This window comes from Mya arenaria, chromosome 10 (genome assembly GCF_026914265.1).
Source record: "Mya arenaria isolate MELC-2E11 chromosome 10, ASM2691426v1".
Taxonomy (NCBI): domain Eukaryota; kingdom Metazoa; phylum Mollusca; class Bivalvia; order Myida; family Myidae; genus Mya; species Mya arenaria.
Window position 1 is genome coordinate 62267722 of NC_069131.1, and position 25039 is coordinate 62292760.

The 25039-nt window shown below is 33.7% G+C and overlaps 1 protein-coding gene across 1 annotated transcript; it reads right to left on the minus strand.

The window, feature by feature from the left end:
* Positions 1–221: 221 nt before the first annotated feature.
* Positions 222–14638, minus strand: LOC128206863 (perlucin-like). The gene is made up of 10 exons (XM_052909564.1): positions 14356–14638; positions 13931–14013; positions 13075–13171; positions 11492–11638; positions 10871–11077; positions 9965–10044; positions 8531–8627; positions 7969–8115; positions 1121–1229; positions 222–330 (listed from the first exon to the last, which is right to left on the minus strand). Exons 4-10 carry the CDS (start codon positions 11562–11564, stop codon positions 303–305), a joined length of 741 nt encoding a protein of 246 aa, XP_052765524.1. The 5' UTR covers positions 11565–11638; positions 13075–13171; positions 13931–14013; positions 14356–14638; the 3' UTR covers positions 222–302.
* Positions 14639–25039: the final 10401 nt, after the last annotated feature.

Consider the following 25039-nt stretch of genomic DNA (forward strand, 5'->3'; position numbering starts at 1 on the left):
TTTCTGCCAAAAAATGCTTTAGATTATACTGAATTTATTTATGTACCAAATAAAAGTAGAATTATCAGATCATTTAAATTACGTTTGAGTCAATGTTTATTTATATACACCAAATATCTGATGTGATACTTAATTGTTGAGTTCTGTGTATGATATGTTAAATGTTTTGTATAGTTCATTTTTTATTCATAGCTCACTAATTTCACCAGGAATAAACTTAGTTCATAGATGAACCCACTTATAGCCGCAGCAATAGAGCCATTTATTGATGAATACAAACAAAATTAGCAATTGCAACGACGTCAGCCAACCAGAGGTGCAATTCTGATGCTGTAAACAAAAGAATCGCAGTGAGAAAAATTATACTTTTGCAAACATATTTCGTCCATTATAGCATAAATCAATTAAAGGTGACAAGTGGGCGAACTTTATATAAAACTACAGGACTGCATTCTAGCGTATTGTACATGGAAAAACAATATTTAAGTGTTATAATATACTGATACAGATTTTCACAGAAACATACAATTTAAGTGACACCTTACAGTGACAATGTATAAACAACATAAAATTAGTTCTTGTTGTATAAGTACTTTTTTATTTTTTTATATCGGAACGGTAGCAAGAACCCGGAGCTTAAGCGTACCATGCGACTAAATTGTCATTGGCAACATGGTACAAAACAGTTACTTAACTCATTACCCTCGTTATGTACATTATACACTCGAACTAGAATATATAGATATAATATTATCTATCCATCTAAATTGAAATGTATAACTACAAATGGGATCATCTTTTCTTTACAATACCATTAACAATTATAATAAGTGTTTAAACGTCCGATGTAGTGGGAACGCCAAGTCGAAAAAGAGGCATAAAATCTTAAATATTATATTAAAAACGATTTAAAGAGTGTATGTTCGTGTGTATTGTTTGAGCAACATTTATACAAGGTGTTTTTTAAATATAGGGAACCGTTTTATATCAAGAGTTAAATAACTTGCAACTCGTCGCCGACTCCAGAAACATGACTATGGCAATATCCCGACTTTGTTCTTCTTCGGAATATAGACAAGGTTATAAATAAAAGAAAGAAAAGAAGTCTACGTTTACTTACGCAGTTTTTTCACAGACAAAGAACATGTGTTTGTCGCAACTGTAATCTTGCCATTCAAATCCTTTGTTACCGATCAGACACATACAATCTTCGTCGTGGTCACCATCCCCTGTAAAAAATAAAATCTTTTCTCACTATTTTGCCAATTCAGCGTAAAAAGTCGGTTTCTGTAACCTTTAACAAAACCAAACCGAGTAGATATTGAACAAAGTTGTTGACACCTTGGAACTTTTTACCTATAATACATATATAAACTCTGTCTAGGTCACTATCCTTGTAAATAAATCACGCCATGTATGTTTTGTACGCGGATTTATATTGTTGTTTCTTTGCCAGTGATGATATCACACTAAATACTTCCTTCAATGGTAGTATTGCAATCTTAAACTTTCCATACTGATCAGACACAATCGTCGTTGAGGCCATCAGCCCGATTAAATAAAGCACGCAGGCAACGATTGCTTTGCTATCTATAAATATGTGAACAACTATAATAACAAGTTCAGTAGCATAAAGTTTAAACATCAACCTGGTTTAATGGCACTGGGTAAACTCCAAAGACATACAACAAAAAAAACACAAACAGGAAACATAGACTAACATCACAATCACAAAACTCCGAAAACAGCACAGTGCATACATACTATTATATATAAAAAAAACTATAGGTATGTTTATCAAGGTTTGTTAAGTACCGCCTTGGAACGGTCAGTAAAATGTAAACTTACTTGGGGTTTAAACCAATTTACGTGTAAAAAGAACTCTCTAGTATCCTAAATAAAGAAAAAAAAAACTTAAAAGTTAGTATTATCAAAATATGCATTGACTTGAGGAAACTTCACAATAAAACAAATAATAATAAGCTTATAAGTAAACCCCAAGTACTTCAATGATTAGAGATCCCAACTCTATCTGCAGACGGAGGAATACAATTTAGAACACCTAATGCAAAACCTTTTCAAAGATACGATGCAGTCATTGTTTGAAACTATAAGCATCACACACAGTCTTCCTTTTATAATAAAAGGTTAAAAACTGAGTGACCATGGAGTTTCAGAATAAAAAGCAACAGTGTACTAAAACTAGGAACATATAGAAAAATTATTATTAAAAATAAAAGCGACACAGCTACTCCATTCATCCAATTGATTACCTATGTAAAATATTTGAAGAAAAATGACGTCACATGCCAAAACACTCTGAGTCAGCCAAAACAATGCTTTAAAGACAACATGAATTCGCAAAAGTTTTATAAAATCAAAGGACTGAAAGCTTAATTTTGTAAGAATGCTATATTCAACCCTATTTATCCTTTAAGGAATCCATCTTCAAAAACTAGAAGGCAAGTAGTTTTCAAAGAATTGCTTTTATATTCACGGTTTAAATACAATCCAACTAATTCATTGAGTCTATCTGCCGAACTACCTACTGGAAACATTTCAATTTTATGAATTTTCTTTAAAACATCACCGTTGAAATCGAGAGGAGCAATACTATAATCAATCAGCGATTTATAACTACTTTTGTACTTTACTATAATATCCTAATAACCATTAACAAATTTTGAGAAAGTTGTTCATGATTTATATTATCTGAAACCCTGTTTAAGAAATTATTACTGCAAAAGCTGAAATTTTTAACATCTGTACATATTCTAGCAAATCTTTCTGCAGATTAAGAACGCCAAATGGGCTTTGTTTTCAGTCTGTTACATTAGAAACACGCAACTGTAATATTGCCAGCTTAACCTTATTGTACTGACAGATATATACACTCTACTTCATTTTGTTTTTTTACAGTTACAACTCCACCAAGATTATTGCGTTCTTGATTGAAGTAATATGAATAAGAAAGAAAACACATCGATTTTCGATAATATAAAATTTACTGCATATGTAGTGTGTAAGTGATTATGCACAATAATCTCCAGTTGCTGTTCGGTATTCATTTGAAAAAGTAAATGGAATGACTTAACTATAACAAGTGTCAAACAAACATTAGCTGCCAACATAGCATACGTGATCAAGTGCCCTTACAGTTCTTGAATAGACAAAATCGATACGAACAGATTGTAAAGGTTCAGAGTACTATGTGTCGAAGGCACCCAATCCAGGATTTCAAGATTCTTATTACTACAGCTGATGTAATGTTGTATGTGAAACATCAGTTTATTGTCAAAACGATTATTTCCACTACTGTGTAAGTAGCAAATTTGTTGTTTTATCCGATGAAATGCATTTGGTCCCCGGGATTCTGAATAACAGTAATGTAGCACTCAGTATGCCAGGTTGAAATGTTTTAAAATGACATCTCACATATTCCGTGAGAACGGTAAGTTTTTCAGTCGAATTTCCAATTGACGCCTTTAAATGGTGTAAAATATATTTTTGTGGTACTAAACAGCATGTTTTGAACGTAAATATTAAAACTGCGATCTGATTTTTATCAACAGTCTTAAAACACTGGTTGCAAGATTTTTACGTAAAAGTGACTCATTTTAAGACAAAATATGTTAATACGGTCAATCTGTGAGTGTGTGGCTTTAAGAGAAACAATAAAAAGTGTTGATGCTATTTTTTAAATCCAAATTGAAGATAATTTGCCTGTAAACAATGCCCGCTTAACGTACTTAATGAAACAAATGAACGTTTCAACGACGTGACATGTACATCGTGACAATCGGTTCGGGTAAGAGTGATTCATAAAATGTCTCGTCCACCGGCTGTGACTCTGATTCAGTCAATCGATGTACCTGATTCTAATCACACTAAACATATATTAAAAAGCAATTTGTGCTTGACGTTGCTGCTTCCCTTTACCCCTGTTATGTGACCTGTTATAATTGTATCAGCTGTTATTCTTGTATTTCGGAGAATCAAGATTTGAAGGTATGTGTATCTTCAGCTTTCTAGTCTGTTTAAAAATTGTTCTAAAAATAATGTTGTTTTGCTTTGGTAGTTTTGTAATTGTCTCAGCTATCGTATATGTTTAGAAGTTGTTAAACTCCTTGCCTCCTAACTCCACGTTTGTAGTTTTTAGCATGCTAAACCCTATATTTAAGATACATTTAATTCTGATACAAAAGTGCATTCCTTTCATTTTTTCACATTTTCCTCCGTTATGTCTGCAATACCATGTGCTTCGCGCTGTGTTTTTGTGTTTTATTTGACAATCTCCTGTTGTATCAATATCATCTGCATTTCTGAATTTTATTTCACACTATGTTTTCCAATATTGAATTTAGACATCAGCACATCGCCAGAATAGTCTTGTAAGCATATTTTTGTTATGGAGACTTTTTAGTCAACAGCGATAATGTTAATTTTCTCGTATGATTATACTGTTCTATTTATTAAGTATCGATGTCTTTTTAACCATTTGATACAAATTAATTATATGTCTTAACGTGTTCGCTAATACTGTTTTACCTTATTTTTTTAATGGATTTTTTTTCCCAGATTCTGTGTTGCATTATTGATATGCTATTTGAATTGCGAATTGTCGGAAACTAAGGGTATTTTATGTATATCGAATACTTTTGACTTTAAAGAGGTATTGAAACATAACATAATTAATGATTGTGATTATTGAATCATAGCTTTAGAAAAAACATATATTTTTGAAGTATTTTTGGCAAAAAAGGGCCGTAACTCCTAAATGACTAAAGCGATTTCCATGACTATCGAACTTGATCAAGATATTATGGTCACAAACATGTGTTTAAAGTTTGGTGAGGATTGGACAAACAGTTTTCAAGAATTAGATTGGAAACATATATTTTTGAAGTATTTTTGGCAAAAAAGGGCCGTAACTCCTAAATGTCTAAAGCGATTTCCATGACTGTCGAACTTGATCAAGATATTATGGTCACAAACATGTGTTTAAAGTTTGGTGAGGATTGGACAAACGGTTTTCAAGAATTAGATCGGAAACAATCTTCGGGACGTACGTACGTACAGACAGACAGACAGACGGACAGACGTACGTACGGACAAGGGCAACCCTATATGCCGCCACTTTGTGGGGGCATAAAAACTCAATACAATCAGAGAGAAGTCACCTCTAATATCCTGTATTTAAAGAAAGACGAACGTTGCTCTAAACATCTTGAATAACCTTTGTTTTTAAAATAAACGATATGATCACTTACCCTATTATACATAAATTAAGCTATTATCACTTTCGGATCCGAAGGTCTAATATTTTAAATAATGAAGACAATGCTTTTATTGGCGTATTTGAAACTACTACTACTAGTACTACTACTACTGCTACTGCTACTACTACTACTACTACTACTACTACTACTACTACTACTACTACCAACACTTCTACTACTACTACTACCGCTACTACTTCTACTGCTACTTCTACTACTACTACTTCAACTACTACTACTACTACTACTACTACTACTACTACTACTACTACTACTACTACTACTACTATTACTATTACTACTACTACTACTACTACTACTACTACTACTACTACTACTACTACTACTACTACTACTACTACTACTACTACTACTACTACTACTACTACTACTACTACTACTTCTACTACTACTACTACTACTACTACTCCTACTTCTACTTCTACTACTACTACTACTACTTCTACTATTTCTACTTCTACTACTTATAAAACAACCATTACTACTACTACTACTACTACTACTACTACTACCACTACTACTATTACTTCTACTACTACTACTTCTAGTAGTACTACTTCTACTGCTACTGCTGCATTTTTGCTTAATATTTATATTTACTATTTTATGTGACGAAAGGCATATCAAAGAGCTTAAATAATTCTCTCTATTGTGTTCTTTATATTTTCGATAATCTGACTTACCTAGTGTTTAATATATCCGACATAGCTCAAACTCGGTATTCGGACAATTTTCGTTCTGATAATTTAACCATTTTTTGGGCCCAATCATGTTTTGCGTAAAGTTATTCGTCTGCCTCTTTAAAAAAATAAGTCGTATTTTAATAGTACAATACGGTCGAAAGAATGCCAATAACGGTATTAATGAAAAGACCTTAGTGTAGAAGTAGGTCTTTATTATTCATATACGTTAAACATTTAACGTTAAGAGCAATCACTCTGGACAGAAATCTTGATGAAATTTCACCTTCTATTGTGTTAATAATTTTGGATTATATACTGACCTGTTAATTTAGTATATGACGTGAAATGACCCATATTGTAAATTGGACTGTATTTAATAATGGCGATAAGGACACCATATATATAGCTGATAAGAATGTTATCTTGCTAATATCAAACCATATTTTATTTTTAGATACTTCAAGAGCCAATTAAGATGACCGCCTGTCTGTCGAACCTTAAATCTGCACTCTCACGGATTGATTTTTGTCTTGAAATGAGCCGAATTAGGTGTAATATTCTTGAAAACAGTAATACAAAACTGCTGACAAAAGATCAGAGCGTAGAGGTAAACCAACGTGTCATAATTGCACTCAACTCAGATCGGAATGGTTTAAACATTCTGAGTGTATAAATATCTTCTGATGATTGAAATATTGATAAGGGTTTCCAGTGATAGTTAACAATTAAACATTGGCATAAACACAAGAGCAATTACCTCTAATTCCAGGTCACATAACTCAACACTATGATGAGGATTGTTGAAGAAATAAAGGCGCTTAAGAGTAGTTTATGTGTAACTTGGCATTTTTATACATCAAGAGCAATGACAGATTTGGTACATAGTCAATCTAATCACCCCATATGCTGTTTTTGAACATGATTAGGTTGGGAGAAATAAATGGAAGTGAAAGAGTGCCCTCAAGGTAATATATCGTTTCCATTATATAGACGTCATATAAATATAGGTCTACTAGTTACAATATCACAAATAACCGAGATATTATGATTATGCATATGAAATGTGATAAGGAATGGTTGAGAAAGCTGATCACTGTTCTGATTTGGTCAAGTATCTAAATTGACCGTGATCTTATGGGCTTTCGTTTCAATTTTAAACATAAACAGATGAAATTACTTGAGTGTTTAAAGGTTTTTATATGGCATATTAATAGATCAAGGACATATTACCATTCACCTTCCATTCGATTTGGCCTATATTCATACATGAACTATAAAAGTTCGTTGTGCTACCAAAACAGGTGCTAGAGCGTAATAGATATCAAATAAGGCATTTTTTACAAATAAGTACTCAATAACGTTTCTCATCATATTTGGCCAATAATTATCGAATCTTATGGAATAATCTCAAATACTATCATTTTAAGTAAACTATGTGATGAACAACTAGTACTAGTTGTTCATCACATATTTCACTTAAAATGATAGTATTTGAGATTTGTGAACTAGTCAAATTGCCCTAAATGCTGTGGAAAGTGATGTGTTGCCGACTATCAACTTTATTGCCAAGAAATAAATAGGCGCGTAACAACGCCATTTTTGATTTGCAAAATCTTTCTATTGTGTTTGCTTATACACTGGTCTTTGATACACGGAGCAGTAAAGAGAATCCTAGCCTTTTCTAATGTATCTTGATAAAAGATAGCTTTTAAAATAATGAAGTACAATGGATCATCACTTAAATTTTGCAGATATTTGGGTTAAAATTATTAAAAGAAATACATACTGTCGTACGTACACATACTATATCTACCGATCGAGGAAGATCACTAGGAAATTGATTACATAGTTTTGTTATCATTTAAGCATTTCGGTTTCCTTATTAGGTCAAAACGTTCTTTGTTCAAGGAAAACTACTGAGTTATGTTCATCATTCTTATATAATTTAGTCATTGTTCTAATTACGTTAACATATCTGTATTTACCCGCATCCGGTTCTCCATGGTGCCAATTGGTGTACCCTTGAACAGGATGGCTATTTCCGGTCGCAGCGTCCGTCCACCGCCATGTTCCCTCACTGTCCCCATCATTTCCGGCGACCCACACCCCGTTGTCTGAATCATGGTGGTGATCTGCGAGGATATATAGCGTTAACCTTTTTTATTTGGTAACGAATCGTGTAATATTATACATTGATACACAGATTTATATATGTAGTAATATTTCACTTTGAAATTCGTTCCCGAATAAAAATATAACCGCCCCCACCCCCGTGATATTATCAAGGCACATGAGGACGAGTATGACATACTTGCCCGACGAAGATGAGAACGTGCACCATGACGTCGTTTTCACGACATTAAATGTTTTCATTAGGAGTCGTGGGATTTATTCTGCAAGAATAACAATCCTTTTATCAGTACATTAACTTAAATGTTTTTCTATAAGCAAATGCCTGTATTGAACTAAATCAAATACAGGAAATAGGTGCCATTTATCAGTGTTTTGTGTTCCCATATACTCTTGTAGAAAACATTAAATACTTACTGGTACTAATGCGTTGCCTAAAGACGTTTCCGATAAAATGGTCCTCATCAGAAGTATCAATGATTGCCAGGTGGGAGTTATGGATCGCACAGTAGTTCTATAAATGAGTTTCTTACACAGTCAATACGGTATTTACTGTATGATCAGCAATAATTTATTAATAATCTGTACGATGCATATTAGTATACCCCTACAATAGCAAGTCTTACTTAAATAAGTAACACTAAAAGGGTAATTGAATGCTTTATTTGAATTCCACGCAATTTACCAAATATCCCCTTAAAATTAAATCCCGTAAAATAATCAGTAAGAATTTATAAAATATTTCAAAAAGAGAGCCAATTATCGCCAAGTACTCCCATCCTATGTTTAGGACATTAAGTTTGGTGATACATTAGTCATTTAGAGAGCGGAGACTGTAAATGTAGTGCTGTCATTGCAGGCGTGCATACGAAATCTGACATTTTTTAAATGTATTGATTGGACAAGGCTGCTGTTAGGTAATTTACATAATTAAAGGGCAATAACTCTCGATAAATATGGATAACGACCTTGTCCAATATATTATGCCCATACCCATTCTGACCAGAGCTGTCGATGATTGTGCAAAGGCTTTTAAAGTTATTGACAGGACAAGGCCGATTTGGGGGCAATTTCTACAAAAAAAAAATGCCCGTTAACATTTTGCCCATAGTAGGTTATGATTGGACAAATGCTTCTTAACGTATTGATCTGACAACATACCAGAGGCCGCCCGACAGCGCATGCCCGCGCGTACACCGCAGGTAAACGATAATACATCCCGTACTATAAACGCGCAACACAATAATCTTAATGACGCATTCATTTAAAAAAAAAAAATAATATCCTCGCTGTTAGTTTCCATTGTTAAAAGCGTATGTTTGTAAGAAAAATATTGGCGATAATCAAAATATCATATGATGATCAACCATTGCTTTGCTTGAGCACTCAAATGACTTGCTTATGAGTTGTTTAATCAAATAAATTAGAAAAAAATTCCAATGCAGTGGTGTGTTTTCGCTAGTAACATCTAAACATAAGTACGTCGTCATTACAACTCTGCCATGGATTAATGTATGTATTGCAAAACAAATTACTAGTAGAAATATTTATTCGGAATAATCATAAAAGCGCATCAGTGGACTTCATTCATTCAGTTTACCAAGATCATGTTGAGCAATCGATATAGGCGTTACAGAAGCCGTATAAGACAATATTTGAGTTTCAGACCTAAGCAGATTTTTCGTTGGTTAGATTTGACACACCACTTAAGGGGACAAACTCGAAAATAATCATTTTTAGCTCAAACGTACACAAAACTATGAAATGCGTGATTTACATAAGATTCAGCAATGCAGTGAACAAAAAACTTACAAATTTAAAGATAATTTGCTAAATATATCAAATCTTTACATTTGCGCTGTTCCATGTTTGTCTATCTCCTGTGTGGAACAAATAACAGGAATTTGCATGCTGCTCCCATGCTCCACAGTCTATAACATGAAACTACAGTTATTAATAACGGTAAGAGAAGAAAATGATTTTTAGTTTTCTGAATTTCGCTCTTCTTCTTCATACCCTATTCCATTGAAAAAAAGTTGTGTTCCATTTTTAGTAAAAAAACATTTAATTTCCCTTCATACGTGTAATTTAAAGATAATAAAGTGCATACTTATATATCATGCTTTTCGAATAAAAAAAACGTCACACACTCCTTCCAAAATTAAAAAAAAAGATTAAAAGTCTAGGCCTAAAATGTAAAATACCATATCATCCGATTTCGACCAATAAAATTATTTCGAATGAATTACAACCATTATTACAACCAATATCAACGAGGAATACCTTACTTAAAATCTAGAGAAGTCATTTTCAAAATATGTCATTATGATAAAAGCACTGTAGTACTAGAATCCGACATCCCTTCGTGTTAAATATGCGACCTGTCAGATTGCCAAAAATCAATGTGCATATAATAAACAAGAATTTTATAATACCATGCGAGTAAGAGCTACATTAAAATCAAACGTTCATGTACCATCGCCAAATGTCTTAATATGTACTGTCTTGAATATTGAATTACGATTATAGGCTTCGTAACCAATAAAAGTACAAAACTGTAATGTATATGAGAACAAATGAATGGTAATGAGTCATTCATGTTTGTATAATAACTTTTCCAAATCGTTATCATTAAAAGAACGATAATGTATATGAGAACAAATAAATGGTAATGAGTCAGTCATGTTTATATCTAAGCATTTCCAAATCGTTATCATAAAATGATAACACTATGAACAATACATTCAACATGCTTACAGGGTTTGCTGGTAATATGTTGTTGCGGATGAACAGTAGACGGTCCGGTGTATGGTGAGAGGGCTGCCGTTGTACTGACAATTACTGAATGTATGTTTACTGGTTTCTCGCACACGAAGTACATGTGTTGGTTGCACTTGTGGTCTTGCCAGAAAAAGCCATGGTTGCCCACCAATGTCATACAGTCCTCGTCATGTTCGCCATCGCCTGAAAAGCATTTATTCTATTGATAATGGATATATGCTCTGAGAGAAAGCCATTAGAAAACATAAACTTTAACCGCTGTTTGAAAATTGTGGTCTCAAATGGATTTAACAGTTAATTGACAGTTATAGGGGGACGCTGCCTAGAGTCTATCTATGGTTTGCCCCAAATCGCCGGCAATTGGTATTGCCTTTGCGATTAACTGAGCCATATGCTATGGTCCGAATGGCCAGCAAATATATAGCTACATTATAGACAAAGAACTGATGTACCCCTGAAGGATACTAGACACGTAACACCGCTAGTGTCCCACTACATTAACAGGTAAAACTAAACATATTCGTTGACCAGAGGAAACTGACCTGAAACCGATAAAAGAATCAGATTAATAAATCAGATAATTGGGTTAACACAAACCTGAGTCCGGTTCTCCCGGTAACCAGTTGGTGTACCCTGTGATTCTGTCACGTGATCCAGTTATTGTATTCATCCACTCCTATTGACCCTCCCTGTCATTATCGGTACCTCCCACCCAAACTGCAGTATCCGTATCGTCGTTGTTACCTATTGATAATTCGCAAGAAGCAAATTATTACTCTTAACAAATTAATTGCAATAAAACAATTACGTGATTTCTAGCTATTTTTAATACCTGTCATCATCTATACTTCATACACGCCGTCGTGTTCGTATTGTGCCTGTAGACGGTGGTGAATATTAGGGTCGAAAGCTATTACACAGTTTTGCTTTGTTTAAACGAGAGCAATGCTTACTTGGATTTATTTGCTCATTATAATTGTTAAGTAATTGATTGTCGTTTTGAAGATATTTAATATCCCTGTTTTTGTCAAAGGAGCGAGGAATAAAGGGGCCGCATAAGTTTTATAAATAAACGTTTTGCAACAAGATTTTGGTACATAATCATCGGAAATGTAAGTATTGATTCTATTTCGTATAGCTACATATATAGCTTACCACGTACATTTCGATTATGAGAGCTTTTCCTAAAGCGAAAATATTTCAAGTTTAGCTTCCACACGCAATAACATAAAGTTTATATACTACTTATGCATTGCCCTTTACATTTCTATGTAAAAAAGCGACATTTAAGATTGAAAAAAACAACACATTTCTAGCTTTTCACGTATATGACAAACATACATTTACTTTAAAGTTCAGTTAAAAACCAATTTATATATACAAAAAATGTTTGCAGCGTTTCTGCTAAGACAACTGATTCACTTTCATTTACGTTACCGTTAATCTTTCAAGGAATCCATGTCAAAGTAAGCGAAGTTCTAGTCCATCAGAAATTACTTATTATCCGGGATATTCATGTTATCTTACTTTCTTATTGCAAGTATTGAACTGAATTCAAAGAATAGCATACATACATTATGTGCAGTACTAAGACCTAAACTAAACATCAATCAGAAGTTGATTGCGAATACTCGTTTGTTGTTTAAACACTTAACGACTACACATACAATCACTACACCTTTTACTACAAAATTTGCATACTTTTATATTTAGAAAACCAAGACGATTTCTTTACGGTTAGAGACAACGTGTATGAAGAACTCATTCACATATTAACACTGAATAAACTAGGTTCTCTCCTTTTTCAGCCTCATTCGACTCTAAACTATAGACTAAGAATGTAATATAATATGGATACATTAAAAGTAATCGATATCTTTTGCTGCTCTACACGTACTAAAATGTCCACCGTTTTCATGGCGAAAGCGTGTCCATACAAAACACGGTGCAGTTTTCTAACTATAAAACGAACGAAATAATTATGTGAGCTTGAACCAAAGCGAGAACGACGTTTGTGCGCAATTTTGTATGAGTCATAACCATTTCTTTCTATAAAAGTTTTCACTAGCTCTCGCATGAGTCCATCATCTTTTATCATAAGGTGGCTCTGAGTTAAGGCATACGTCCATGCACACGTACATAAGTGGCTCGCAACATCTCTTGTATTTCAAATACCGTACTTGTATCAATCTTGGCGCTTAACCTCTGGCGTATGTATTGGTCTTCGTCTGCCGTTTCAATAATAACGAGATGTGAATGTTGGGATCGGCAAGAATTCTGGAATTTAATGAATGAATCATTTATATTGATTTATGAATAATTATAAACGTAAGCTTTAAAGGTCAATGAAAATGAATTTACATAGTTTTATCAATGTTTATGCTACACATATAAACATATATGAATACTATAATACATTTAAGTTAAAGTACATAACATATAAATCTACTGTTCACGAGCAAAAACTAGTTTTTGGAATCGAATTCTGACAATGTGAGAAATGCTCTGCCCTAGAGGACAATTCACGCAAATCCTTTACCTAGTTATGAAAACCCGTGAGCTTTGATACTCTAGAGTAATCAAATTACTTGAGTTTAATGCTTGCGTTCTTTTAACTTACCGAGATATTATTTAATAAATTGTCGAATTGTCTGGAATATCGTTCACGTGAACACCGTCATCATTTTTAACTTTCTTTCAGAAACCGCTCTGTAAACTCAACAAATACGCTCAAAATCTGCAGTGTTCTTAACAAGATTTGAGATAATTGTTTTAGATGTACATGTTTCGTTTAATCATTTGAGTACAACATAAACTAGTTCGTACTTTTGAAGTTTAACAACGATGTCTTATAACACATTATAAACTTTAAACACTAGACCTGAACAATCGGCCCAATGTCTGTCAATGATGAGATAAAGTCGTCGCCGATTTTCAACCTCGCCAAATTAAGTCATCACTAATAAATTGAATAAAAAACTCGTGGCACTTTACAGTAAATACTTAACATATATGTTATAAACGTAATTTACTTACCAGGGCATCTCCCCAATTCTTCCTAGTGTTTGTGTGGAAACTGTAACATGAAGCTGAGCGCATTTCCCATCCATTGTCACATGCTTAAAAGATAACAATGCCTATGTTTGTGATTATGTTTCAATACATTTTATCTTGGGAGGAGAGCTAGTATTCAATACATGTGTTGATAATATCCTTATCCGTAGACATGCATCAGTGATTCTATTCTGCTTATTGGTCAGCTTTATATACATCCAACCAAAACACTTAGTTTCTAATCTTATTTTTACCTCAATCTAAGTAGCTTATTTAATACGGCCCATGATTTTTTTTTATCAAAACTTCATTTAAAAACAATTTAAATTTTATGTTTCAATTGCAAAATATACTATCTATATTTGAATCGACATATCAAAACATGTGTATTCAAAATCCACACAAACTTTGTATCTGGGTCGTTAAAGGCTGAATTGTTGGCGTTGTCATTGTTGTCGTTAAGCGAGTTGGCGTTGAGGTCGTTGTGGGCATAGTTGCTGGTGTAGTTGTGGTAGTTGAACCTGAAGTAGTAGCTACAGCGGTTGTTGTTAACACGGCAGTAGAAGTAACAGTTGGTGTAGAAGAAACGTGCGTTGCTGCGGATAAGGTAGACGAAGATGCCAATTGTGGAGGCGTTGTAGATGTGATTTGTGTCGGTCTTGTAGAGCTCGTAAAGGAAGTTGGTGGAGTTTGTGTTTGAGTTGCTGTTGTTGGCACAAACGATGAGGTTATTGTTGGTGCTAAAGTTGTCTTTCGCGTTGTAGTGGATGTGTGTGTTGTTTTAGATGGCGTTGTATGTTTTGATTGAGACGTGTTAGTCATATTTGATATCGCTGTTGTACTGTGTGGCGAGTGCTCTGATGTATGCCCACTCGATGTAGAACCAGACACTGCACTTGTCACAATATGAGTAGTTATTGTTGGTTCCGTTCTTGGGGGTGTCGTTGCTGGTGGTGTAGTTGTTGGTAATGTCGTTGTTGGTGTTTTCGTTGTTGCAGGTGTAGTTGCAGGTGATGCCGTTGTTGTTTTCTTAACTGCAGCGATGAACAAAAGGTGAATATACTCATTTAGATATGCAAATATTGTAAATAAATTTGTAACATTAATATGACGATGTTGGTAGCTTTTTACGCGATAATACATACATTTTAACTTACTTAACATAACCTAGCTAAAACATTATAAATAATTTAAAAAGTAACCTCGTTCAATGCATAATTGTCACTGAAAGAATCCCCATGTAACAACAAAGCAAGGACAGACAAATCATAGATACCAAAATCTAGAGACGGAATCACTCCAGGACAAGTTTGGATTTGAGTATCTGAGTTCGTCTCCACGTAGCCTACCTAAACAGACAAATAAATAAAACAGTTGAAGCTTAAGAGGCAAGCCAAGTAGTAAAACACTCTACGACTGAACCCTGTTTAGCGGCAAAACGCAAGACTCAAAAACACTTCATGGGAGAGCAAGGTCTAGCTTTAGAATGACTCCAGGGCAAGTTTGGCTTTGCGTCTCAGAGAGTTGGTCTCTACATAGCCTACCTAAAAAACACAAAAACTATAGTGTTGGAACAGGAAGAAAAAAATATTATCAGTCGGGTTAGTGCAAACGAAATGTTTTATATACGTTTAACACAGCGTTGTTATACACCACAAACATATGACATATAAATACACATGTTTTCATCAATAAATAAAAGGGTTACTGTATAGTAATCAGTAAAACAATTGTCAATCACAAATACAGATACTCGCCTTGTTTTCGATTTGGATTTGCCAGTTTTGACCATTGACTGTGACATTGTTTGTACATCATAACTTATAACTTGATAGGAGGAGGGTGAGAGTGGTCGAGGTGTTCCCCATCTCAATTAAGAGGTTGTGGGTTCGATTCTCGCAAGGGTAATGTTCTCATGGCGTCTGATAAAGGACATCAGTATTCGTGTCGACCTATGAAACGAATTCGACTATGATTCAGCTGTGTTCAAAGCAAAAACACATTTGTTTAAATTATCTATCTATTAATACAATCAGGTTATCGTAAAAATACAGATTGCCCATTAAACAAACTTGCCTTATTCTCGAACTGGATTGGTTGGTACTTCTGGTCTGTGTTCTGTTCATCGTACACCGCTTTACAGTCAAACTCATACATATACCTAAAAAATAACATACGTATTTTACTTTGAAAAATGCCTATCATGGTATAAAGCGCATATTTATTAAGTGAGGAGTCTAAGCAATACTTGAACTCCTCGGATCAAAAACTCAACTTGTACATTGCATTTTGGTATGACCTATTCTTGATTTCGTGTTCGTTGTGGAAAAAGTAAGAAAATGTTTCTAAAAAAATGGAGGAGCCACAATTTCTGGAGTAGTCCAGCTAATACCAACATCAGAAAGGTTTCTCGGAGAAATAATGTTAATAATTGTTACAATATTCCCTTGCCTTAGTGACAACTACAACACTAATCTATCATTTTACAATGCCTTTTTCGAACATAAATGTTTATGCTATACATGATATAACATTTGCCCAACTTGACATTTGTACATAGCAAGAATAGTTTGAATAAACTTGAAACTATACCCAAGCACGTGACCTCCGCCCCCTGGCGAGACATGAACCGGAACCTTAACATTGTAGTTGCACAGGCATGGGTAGTCCGCAGTTACAACGTAAATTTCAACAAAATATAGTACTAATCCCACTGCAAATTTGCAATGCATTGTTGAGCTACTTGCTACTCCAATTTGTAATCAGTGTTTGTTAATTTAGTTATTATCAGTTAATGACCGCGGCGTAGATCTATTTTAATTAAACCAGAGGCTCCTTTATAAGGACACCGGTTGATAATGATATCTAACAGAAAGTTTGAAATGTCAAAAACAAGAAACATAAGCTTATTTAGTAATAGGGAGTCGATATACTCTCCATAATACAAAATTGTTTGAATTGTCAAGGGCACAAAGTCTCTAGAAAAGTGTTAGTTTGCTGTAATATTGTGTACGCTGCCTAGATGTCAACTTAACATTGACCATGAGGTAAAGCTGGTCAATAGATCATTCAAACGTATTTTTCCAGTTGATAATTGATGTTGCCCCAGTCCAATCAACGCACAATAATGATAAAAGTCAATTACGTCATAACCTCGACCGACTACCAGGGTTGGAAAGGGAACGACACTTTTCATATTGATTATAAAGAATAAGCGCTAAACAGAACATTGTATCAGTTCTATATGCAAATCAAACATGTTTGATTATTATTCAGAAGACACCTTAAAATGACCGAGTTAAACAACACCAATGACCAATTTAATAGTGCTTCTATTAATTTAGCTTACATTGTCTTATCGCCCTATATCGGTCAAATAAAATCTGGTTCAGGGTTAAGCATATCTATACCATTTTTGTATTTCCTTTAATCATTCCTTCATTAATTCCTTCAATTATTCCATTATTCCTTTATTCATTATTTTATTTATTCATTCATTCATTAATTTATTGTTCTTTTCATTAATTTATTAATTCGTTCATCTATTCATTCATTCGTTCGTTCGTTCGTTCGTTCGTTCTTTCATTCATTCATTCATTTATTCATTCATTCATTCATTCATTCATTCATTCATTCATTCATTCATTCATTCATTCATTCATTCATTCATTCATTCATTCATTCATTCATTCATTCATTCATTCATTTAGTCACTCATTCATTCAATCAATCAATCAATCAATCAATCAATCAATCAATCAATCAATGTTTTAATTATTCGTTATTTCGTTTGTTCGTTCTTCCGTCCGTTCGTCCGTCCATCCGCCCATCCATTTATTAATTTATTTAGTCATCCTTCATTCGTTCATTTGGTTGGTGTTTTGTGCATTCGTTCGTTCGCTCGCTCGTTTGTTCGTTCGTTCTTTTGATTGGTCATTCACTCGTTCGTTCGTACATTCATACTCTCATTCATTTATTATTCATTCATCTATACATCCAACTATTCATACATCCACTCATTCGATAGTCCATTGGTCAATCGTTTCGTCGTGTTTTCTTTTGTTCGCTCGTTCTTTCATTTGTATTCGTTTATTTATTCATTCGAATGTTCATTCATTAATGTAATCATTTATATTTTCTTCTTTTCAGTCATTCATTGACTTATTCACCCTTTAATTCAATTCATCAATCACTCAATCAATTATTTATTCACCTATTCATTCACTATCCAGCCAGCCAGTCAGTATTCCCTGAACAATCCAGACCAGAACAACACAGCCCATTTCATTGAAACTTCTAGGTGCTTTAAATCCTGCTTAACTTGTTTGATAAATTTGCTATCAACATTGTTAATCGCCGGTCTCAATAAATCCGAGACTGCCATTCAAATACTTTTAAAAGGTTTTGGCCGTCCGGAGAGTAACAGTTGGTAATGCATATACTTGGAAGCATGTATGGTATATATGAAGTGCTTTCCATGTGAAATGGCATTGTTGTTTTGTTCGGTCTTAGTCAACAAGGTTTTAGAAAACACGATTTAACTGACTTAGATTATACCGTGTGTTCAGCGGGACAGAGCTAAAACATGGAATTATGTCTTTTAAGTTGTAAAACTGCAAGTCTTAATGATACCTTAGTTTAAACAAATTTATTTTTACAACAATTGTGAAACAAGTTATTACAACATTATATCAATCACTCTCGTTGGCACAATTTTACGCGAGAGTGTGGTCTTGTGTTGTGGGGGAAACCGCAGAAACCCGGAGAAAACCCACTTGTCCGGCTTGGTGACCACAAACCAAACTAACATGCACCCTAGCCGGGAATCGAACCCGGGTCGCCTAGGTGAGAAGCGAGTGCGCTAACCACTGCGCTAACCGGACAACCGTCAGCACTTCCGTCAGTTTATTAAAGAAACAACATTAAAGGTTTAGAAGTATTCGCCGCAATATCACGAAAACTCTTTTCACCTTCAGGCATATTTCGGATTCAGCCTTAACACATTTTATTCAAGATAAGAGCGTTAAATGATTCCATGTCTTGTATTTGTTTCTATTTTTTACAAGAATGCATCGATAATAATAATACTTTGTCAATATTCCAAGGAAAAAAAAGTATTAAACAAATGATGTACTTTAGTAATTGTTGAAAAATAATGAGATTTAATCTATTACATTTATTTATGTGGAAAACATATTCTTTGCAGTATTGACCAACAATTGTTTTCAACATATTTTATAAGTGCTTATAAAGAGAATAAAAGCTTTTTAAGAGATTGTTAATTACTTTTAAATTAGATAAAATGAGTAAAGATTGACATTGTGTTTTGACTTAGGCTTTTGTATTATTTTGGCCAGGTTTGTTCATTGCAACTCTGTAGATGTGCAGCAGACCAAGTTAATGGTGTCTGAAATATTCACGTCAAAGCTTGTCATACTCTCTAACGATTCCGACACTTGTGTAAACAGTACCGAATAAAATGGCAAAAATAACATATCGCTGACATTTGTTATGCACTCTGTGTCGTTTCAGATGTTATAGTCAACATCGATTGTTATGACACTAAGCGTACCCGGTACTAACGCATTCTGAAACATATCGATAGCGACCCGAAACTCCTATTTTTAAACATTTGATAACACTTTCGGAGTGTTTTAAGACTTAAAAACCACTATACAACAACGTGAAGACGGTTAGTGTATATACCAAAAAGGTTAATGGTGTCTGAACACTTTACAGTTAATACTGTCATTTCAAATTTGCGCTTTTTGGGGACCAGTAGATTGTGCATAGGTCAAACAAATAAACGAGTATGTCTCTGAACAAAAGGCCAACACAACCGTTATCAAAACAAACAGTATTTGCATGCTTTTACAGTTTAATTCAATATCCCCAGCTTTGAAGTGTTTCCATTGTTTTCGTCAATACATTACCTCCGAAATTCGAACGAACCATAAACATTCAATAATAAGTGCGGATAATTATTGCACTATTTACTTAAACCGCGTGCTTGTTATTAAATGTTGCCAAAGACAACATGCTTCAAAACAGTTACATCACCTACTTTTCTTGTTTTTTTTACCTTCGTTGTTTTGAATGTTGTGATTGTCAATCCAATTATTAAACGAATTTGTATGATCGAATTGCAAGGACACTACGTTGTCAGACGTTCAAGATCTGTAAACAACAAACCATGTTTCTTGACGATTTGCTTGTACGCGTGTAATCGTTTCGGCAGGTTACTTGAGGTGTTTCATTGCTTGTGATTTTCAATCCAGTTATTAACCAAATTTATATGATCGAATAACACAGACACTACGCAGTCGGACGTTTGAGATCTAAATACAACAAACTTTGTTTCTTTTTCTTCTACGCGTGAAACCGTTTCAGCACGTTACATAAGGTGTGATTTCAGTGAATACTCATTAGTTGCTGGAATCTTTCAGGTATTAATTTTAGCACTCACTCTTTATCGTCTGTTCCTGAAGCAATGCATTTACCAAATCGTTCTTCCAACAAACAGCTTGTTTTTTAGCTTCAAAATATGACAGTAAGCGATGTGAAATAAAATTCGGAAAGAATTATCTCGTCAAAAGCAATTTCAACGCCCTAGCTTATTATACAGTCTATTTCTTAAATGATAATCTAATAAAAAAATAACTACTTTGTCAGAACTCGTATATCCCATGATAAACGTAATATGGGTCTGTTTTAGCATATTTTAAAAGAATCTATTTATCATGACACTAGCCTTTCTTATTTCCAATGTTCTAAGTGTGAAAGAAATTTTGTAGACATTGATGAACATAACAAATATTCTGTGTCATTCTGGATTATAAAAAGATACACGATCGCTATTAATGAACAACCTTAGGTGAATTATACCAGCGTTTTTATATAAACACAAACGACGATTTAACTACCATCTTTTTCGCTAAAAATAGAGTCATTGTACAATATTCACAATTATACGTACCATGTTGAGGATGATCGTATGTCTCACTGACACCTGGTAATACACTATCGTCGATTGAGCTCCAAAACATTTATTTCCTGAAGGGCTTTTCCTATAAACACTGAAACAATTTCAAGTGTTACATGAATATGTATCTTAAATTTAGTAATTTATTGTCTTTCCTGTTTAACAAACAATTGTTTGAAATTCGTCGTGTAGATTGTTAAGAACAATGACTGTGTTAACCTGGATCTTCTAGTGAGTTTCTTCTAATCATTAGTGTTTCGTTCTTATAGGTTTTTGATATAATTCTACACGTTATCTAAAATGAAAACAACATCTCTTAATGAACAATTAAAATACACACCACCTTGGAAACTACAGGAAGAAGCCAAGTGTTCGAAAATTCCAACATAAACGTTATTTAGAGGTGCAATGCAAGGGTTCGAACAAACATAAACTGTTCTATACATATTAAATTATATGTTAAAACTTACACTCGTATAGCAGTAAACATAAACATAAATAGTACTACTTGTACGTTGAATATACATGACGTTAGAGGCTAAAAAACAACAACAAAACAGACATCAAACTTATGTTGGAAAAGCATGGTAAACGTGATTTATATTCATTGTTTAAAACCTTTTCAAGAATACAAGTATACTTTCGGGAACAATTAATACCTAGAAGCCTTTTGTCATTTTGTGCCGATTATTTCAATCATCAATTCAATTCCCACTGGGAAGTCATGATCATTTTTATTTTGGGGGCAATCAAATTTGTTGTCATTGATGTCATATTGGCATGCCGTTAGAGCGTAAAAGAGTTATAGTAGCGTGGTATATTCTGAAACTCATCCTATTTCTTAATTCTATTTTCGCTTACAATACACATTTGAAATAACCGGCACGGGTATTTGAACAATTGTCTTAAGATAAGACATAAATGTGCATTCCTCTTAGAAATGTAATGGTTAACACTTTTTTTTCAAACTAGATGCCTTAGTTGTGAGTGGGAATGCGTTTAAAACATGCATCTACTACGGAGTCAATCATTAAAACGTCATTTGTTTCCAAAACAGTCTATAAGTATATATCATGTGTTTCCGGTACGGATAGAAAAATCCGACCCGAGGGCACGCGCGAAAGCCGGTAACGAGGCTTGCCGAGTTACCGGTCACGCAGCGTGCCCGAGGGTCGGATTTTTCTATCCGGACCGGAAAAAAACATGATTGATATTTTTTCTTGCATACCTTAAATTATGAATTTGTGGAAAAATTGACGTTAAAAACGAACTTTTGTACAATTACACCAAAAAGCGCGTGCGACATTGTTTACCGACGTCATAGAGCGCAGTAATTTTGAATAATTAAAAATAGCGTTTTTTAAAGATTATTTTTGTTCAATTTTAATTAATAGTCTTGCAAACATACATATTTGATCGCGCTTTATTGGAATGGCATAATATATTTTTCATAAACCATACAATTTAATGAAATAAGAAGTGGCGCGTTGTTGCGCGTGACTCATCTTACATGGGGTATGTAAGATGGGTTTTTCCAGCACTAGTCACATGACCGGAAACACACGTCCGGTATGCAAGAAAAGTTGTGCAATAATGTAACAAGTTCATATTGTTGATAAGTGTAAAAAATATTTATTTTTGAAAATGAAGTAAATAAAAAATATATAAATATATTATTAGAACACAAAGTATACATTTTTTCACTTATCAGCCCAAACTGTACGTATGACTGGTATGAATAAAGTTTAGTCCCCCCAGAAGAAATATAATATATGTTCATTCGCAATCAAAACATTTATTGCGTAGCTGACTCTCTGTATAGTACTACATATAAATAGACTTATGTGGTTCTGACTTCTGTCAAAGACTATTACTTTTCAGAACATGCTGGAGAACATTATATCTGATTTTTGCATAATAAAAGACACTACTCTTAAGAAATCACATGTAATTTACTCTTGAATTCCTAGCACCTGCATGAACATATATTAATTATAAACACACTTTAACGTCGCTGCCAGTATGACGTCAGCTTTAATTAGCAATTAGAGTTATTCTTAAACAAGAATGCTTGTTGTTTTATCAGAAAAGAAACAAAACTATTGTGGTTTTACAGATTCCGGAAAATAAGTTTTACATAAAGACAAATGGGAATACAAATGGGAAACAACAACGACGACAGCAACAAAAACATTGGCGAATTTAAACATCGCAACATAGTGACAAGGCGCGTTCAAAATAAGTATATGTGTTAAGCGAATATACCAATAATGAATATGTAACTTAGTATTTGAAGTTCTTGGTGAGAAAAATGTATGTACGTTTACAGAAGCTAATGCGAACAGTTGTAATTATTAGAATTATCACTTTAAAAGTTTGTCATTAAGCATATAACTTTAACACTAAAAAAGTACTGAATCCAGAAGGAAATAAGGTAAGTTTTTTATGGAAAACTGTCATAATGAGAAAACCGGAAACTAATAAAATAAAACGTCATTCACAATACCATTAAAATAAATCCATGTTTAAAAAAAACATTTCTACCTAATAGATTATTATTGGCTTGTACACTTTTCCGCGCAAATACCAAACAAAAAATCAGTGTGAATTGAAGAGTGTCTGTTTTTAAAAGAAAACAAAAAACAAATCTAAAGACGTTCTACCCCTCTTAAAGACTGAAATGTTTTTCACACTTTCAATTTCAATGTCACTTGAGCGTATCGTAACGAGGGCAAGGGCCGTTGAAAGTGTTGCGCACACTCGCACACTAACGTTCGATGTCTCCATGGAACCGAGACATATATTTCAAGAAAACAAAATCCCCTCTTTGGGAACGGCTTCGATAAAATATATTTAATGCAGCAATTACCTACAGAGGCTTTCAATAAAACAAGATCATTACTTGGAAGAAATGAAATGGTTAAATAAACTAGTGTTAAGTTTGTGAAACATATTCGCAGGATTTTAAGGCTTTTTTATTATGTTATCATTACTTATTATGATTTTAATGTCATGGCATCTCCCACACAACGAGATAATTTTCCAATTTATTTGGAGGGAATGGAAACATACAATACATCATTCGTTCTAATTCGGTTTAATGGACACAAACGATATATTTTTCATTCAATAATGTTGTTCCAAATTGTTAGTTATTGTGTCAATTAAATAATATTCAGCAACGATTGTATCACAAGTTATTACAACATATATAATAATTACTCTCGCTGGCACGATGTAAGGCTAGAGTGTGGTCTTGTGTTTTGGGGGAAACTGGAGTACCCGGAGGAAACCCACTAGTCAAAAATAATTATCACATCAAAATCATGAAGTACAGCACGTTCTACGCCTTAGTTTATTATGCAGTCTATGTTCTAAAATGATAATCTGATAAAAAAAAAAATAACTACATTGTCAGAGCTCGTTTATCAAATGCGACAAAGATAAACGTGATGTGGGTCTGTTTTAATATATTTTTAAAGAAAATATTTATCATGGGACTAGCCTTTGTTATTTCCAGTGTTCATAGTGTGAAAGACATTTTGTAGACATCGATAAAAATAACAAGTATTCTGTGTCATTTTGGATTTGAAATAGACACACGATCACTGTTAGTGAATAACCTTAGGTTAAGAATACCTTCGTGTTTTATATATAGAAACAACAGACGATTCAACTACCATCTTTTTCGCTTAAAAATAGTCATTGTACAATGTTGGTTTCACAAGTATACGTATTATGTTGAGGATGATCGTGTGTTTCTCTGTTAGCTAGTAATACACTATCGTCGACTGAGCTCCAAAACATTCATTTCCTGTGGGACTTTTCCTATCAACACTGAAACAGTTTTAAATGTTACATATGTATCTTTTAATTATCTTCTTAAAGCTGGGTGACCTAAATTTATTAGCGTAAACTATGTTTTCCTCTATATTAGTTTTCAATGCATAAACTAGGATTTGTTTTGAATGTTAAATGATTCCTGTATAGATGTTTAAGAATAAAGATATTTACCGAGTTTGAGAAAAAGTTCTAAAAGAGTTTGTAGTATGATCTTGAATAGTCTTATTTAGTATATGAGTACTTCTCTGATGTTTGAAGATGAGTGT

Bases quoted from the DNA above. Each gene is read 5' to 3' on its own strand.
- LOC128206863 (XM_052909564.1), bottom strand. From the start codon at position 11,564: ATGAATACAATAACTGGATCACGTGACAGAATCACAGGGTACACCAAC. The intron at 8,628-9,964 runs GTAAAGATTTGA...ACTCATTTATAG, and splicing joins AAACATGGAACAGCGCAAAT to AACTACTGTGCGATCCATAA. The intron at 331-1,120 runs GTAAGTAAACGT...TTTTGTTTACAG, and splicing joins TTTGTCTGTGAAAAAACTGC to CATCAGAATTGCACCTCTGG.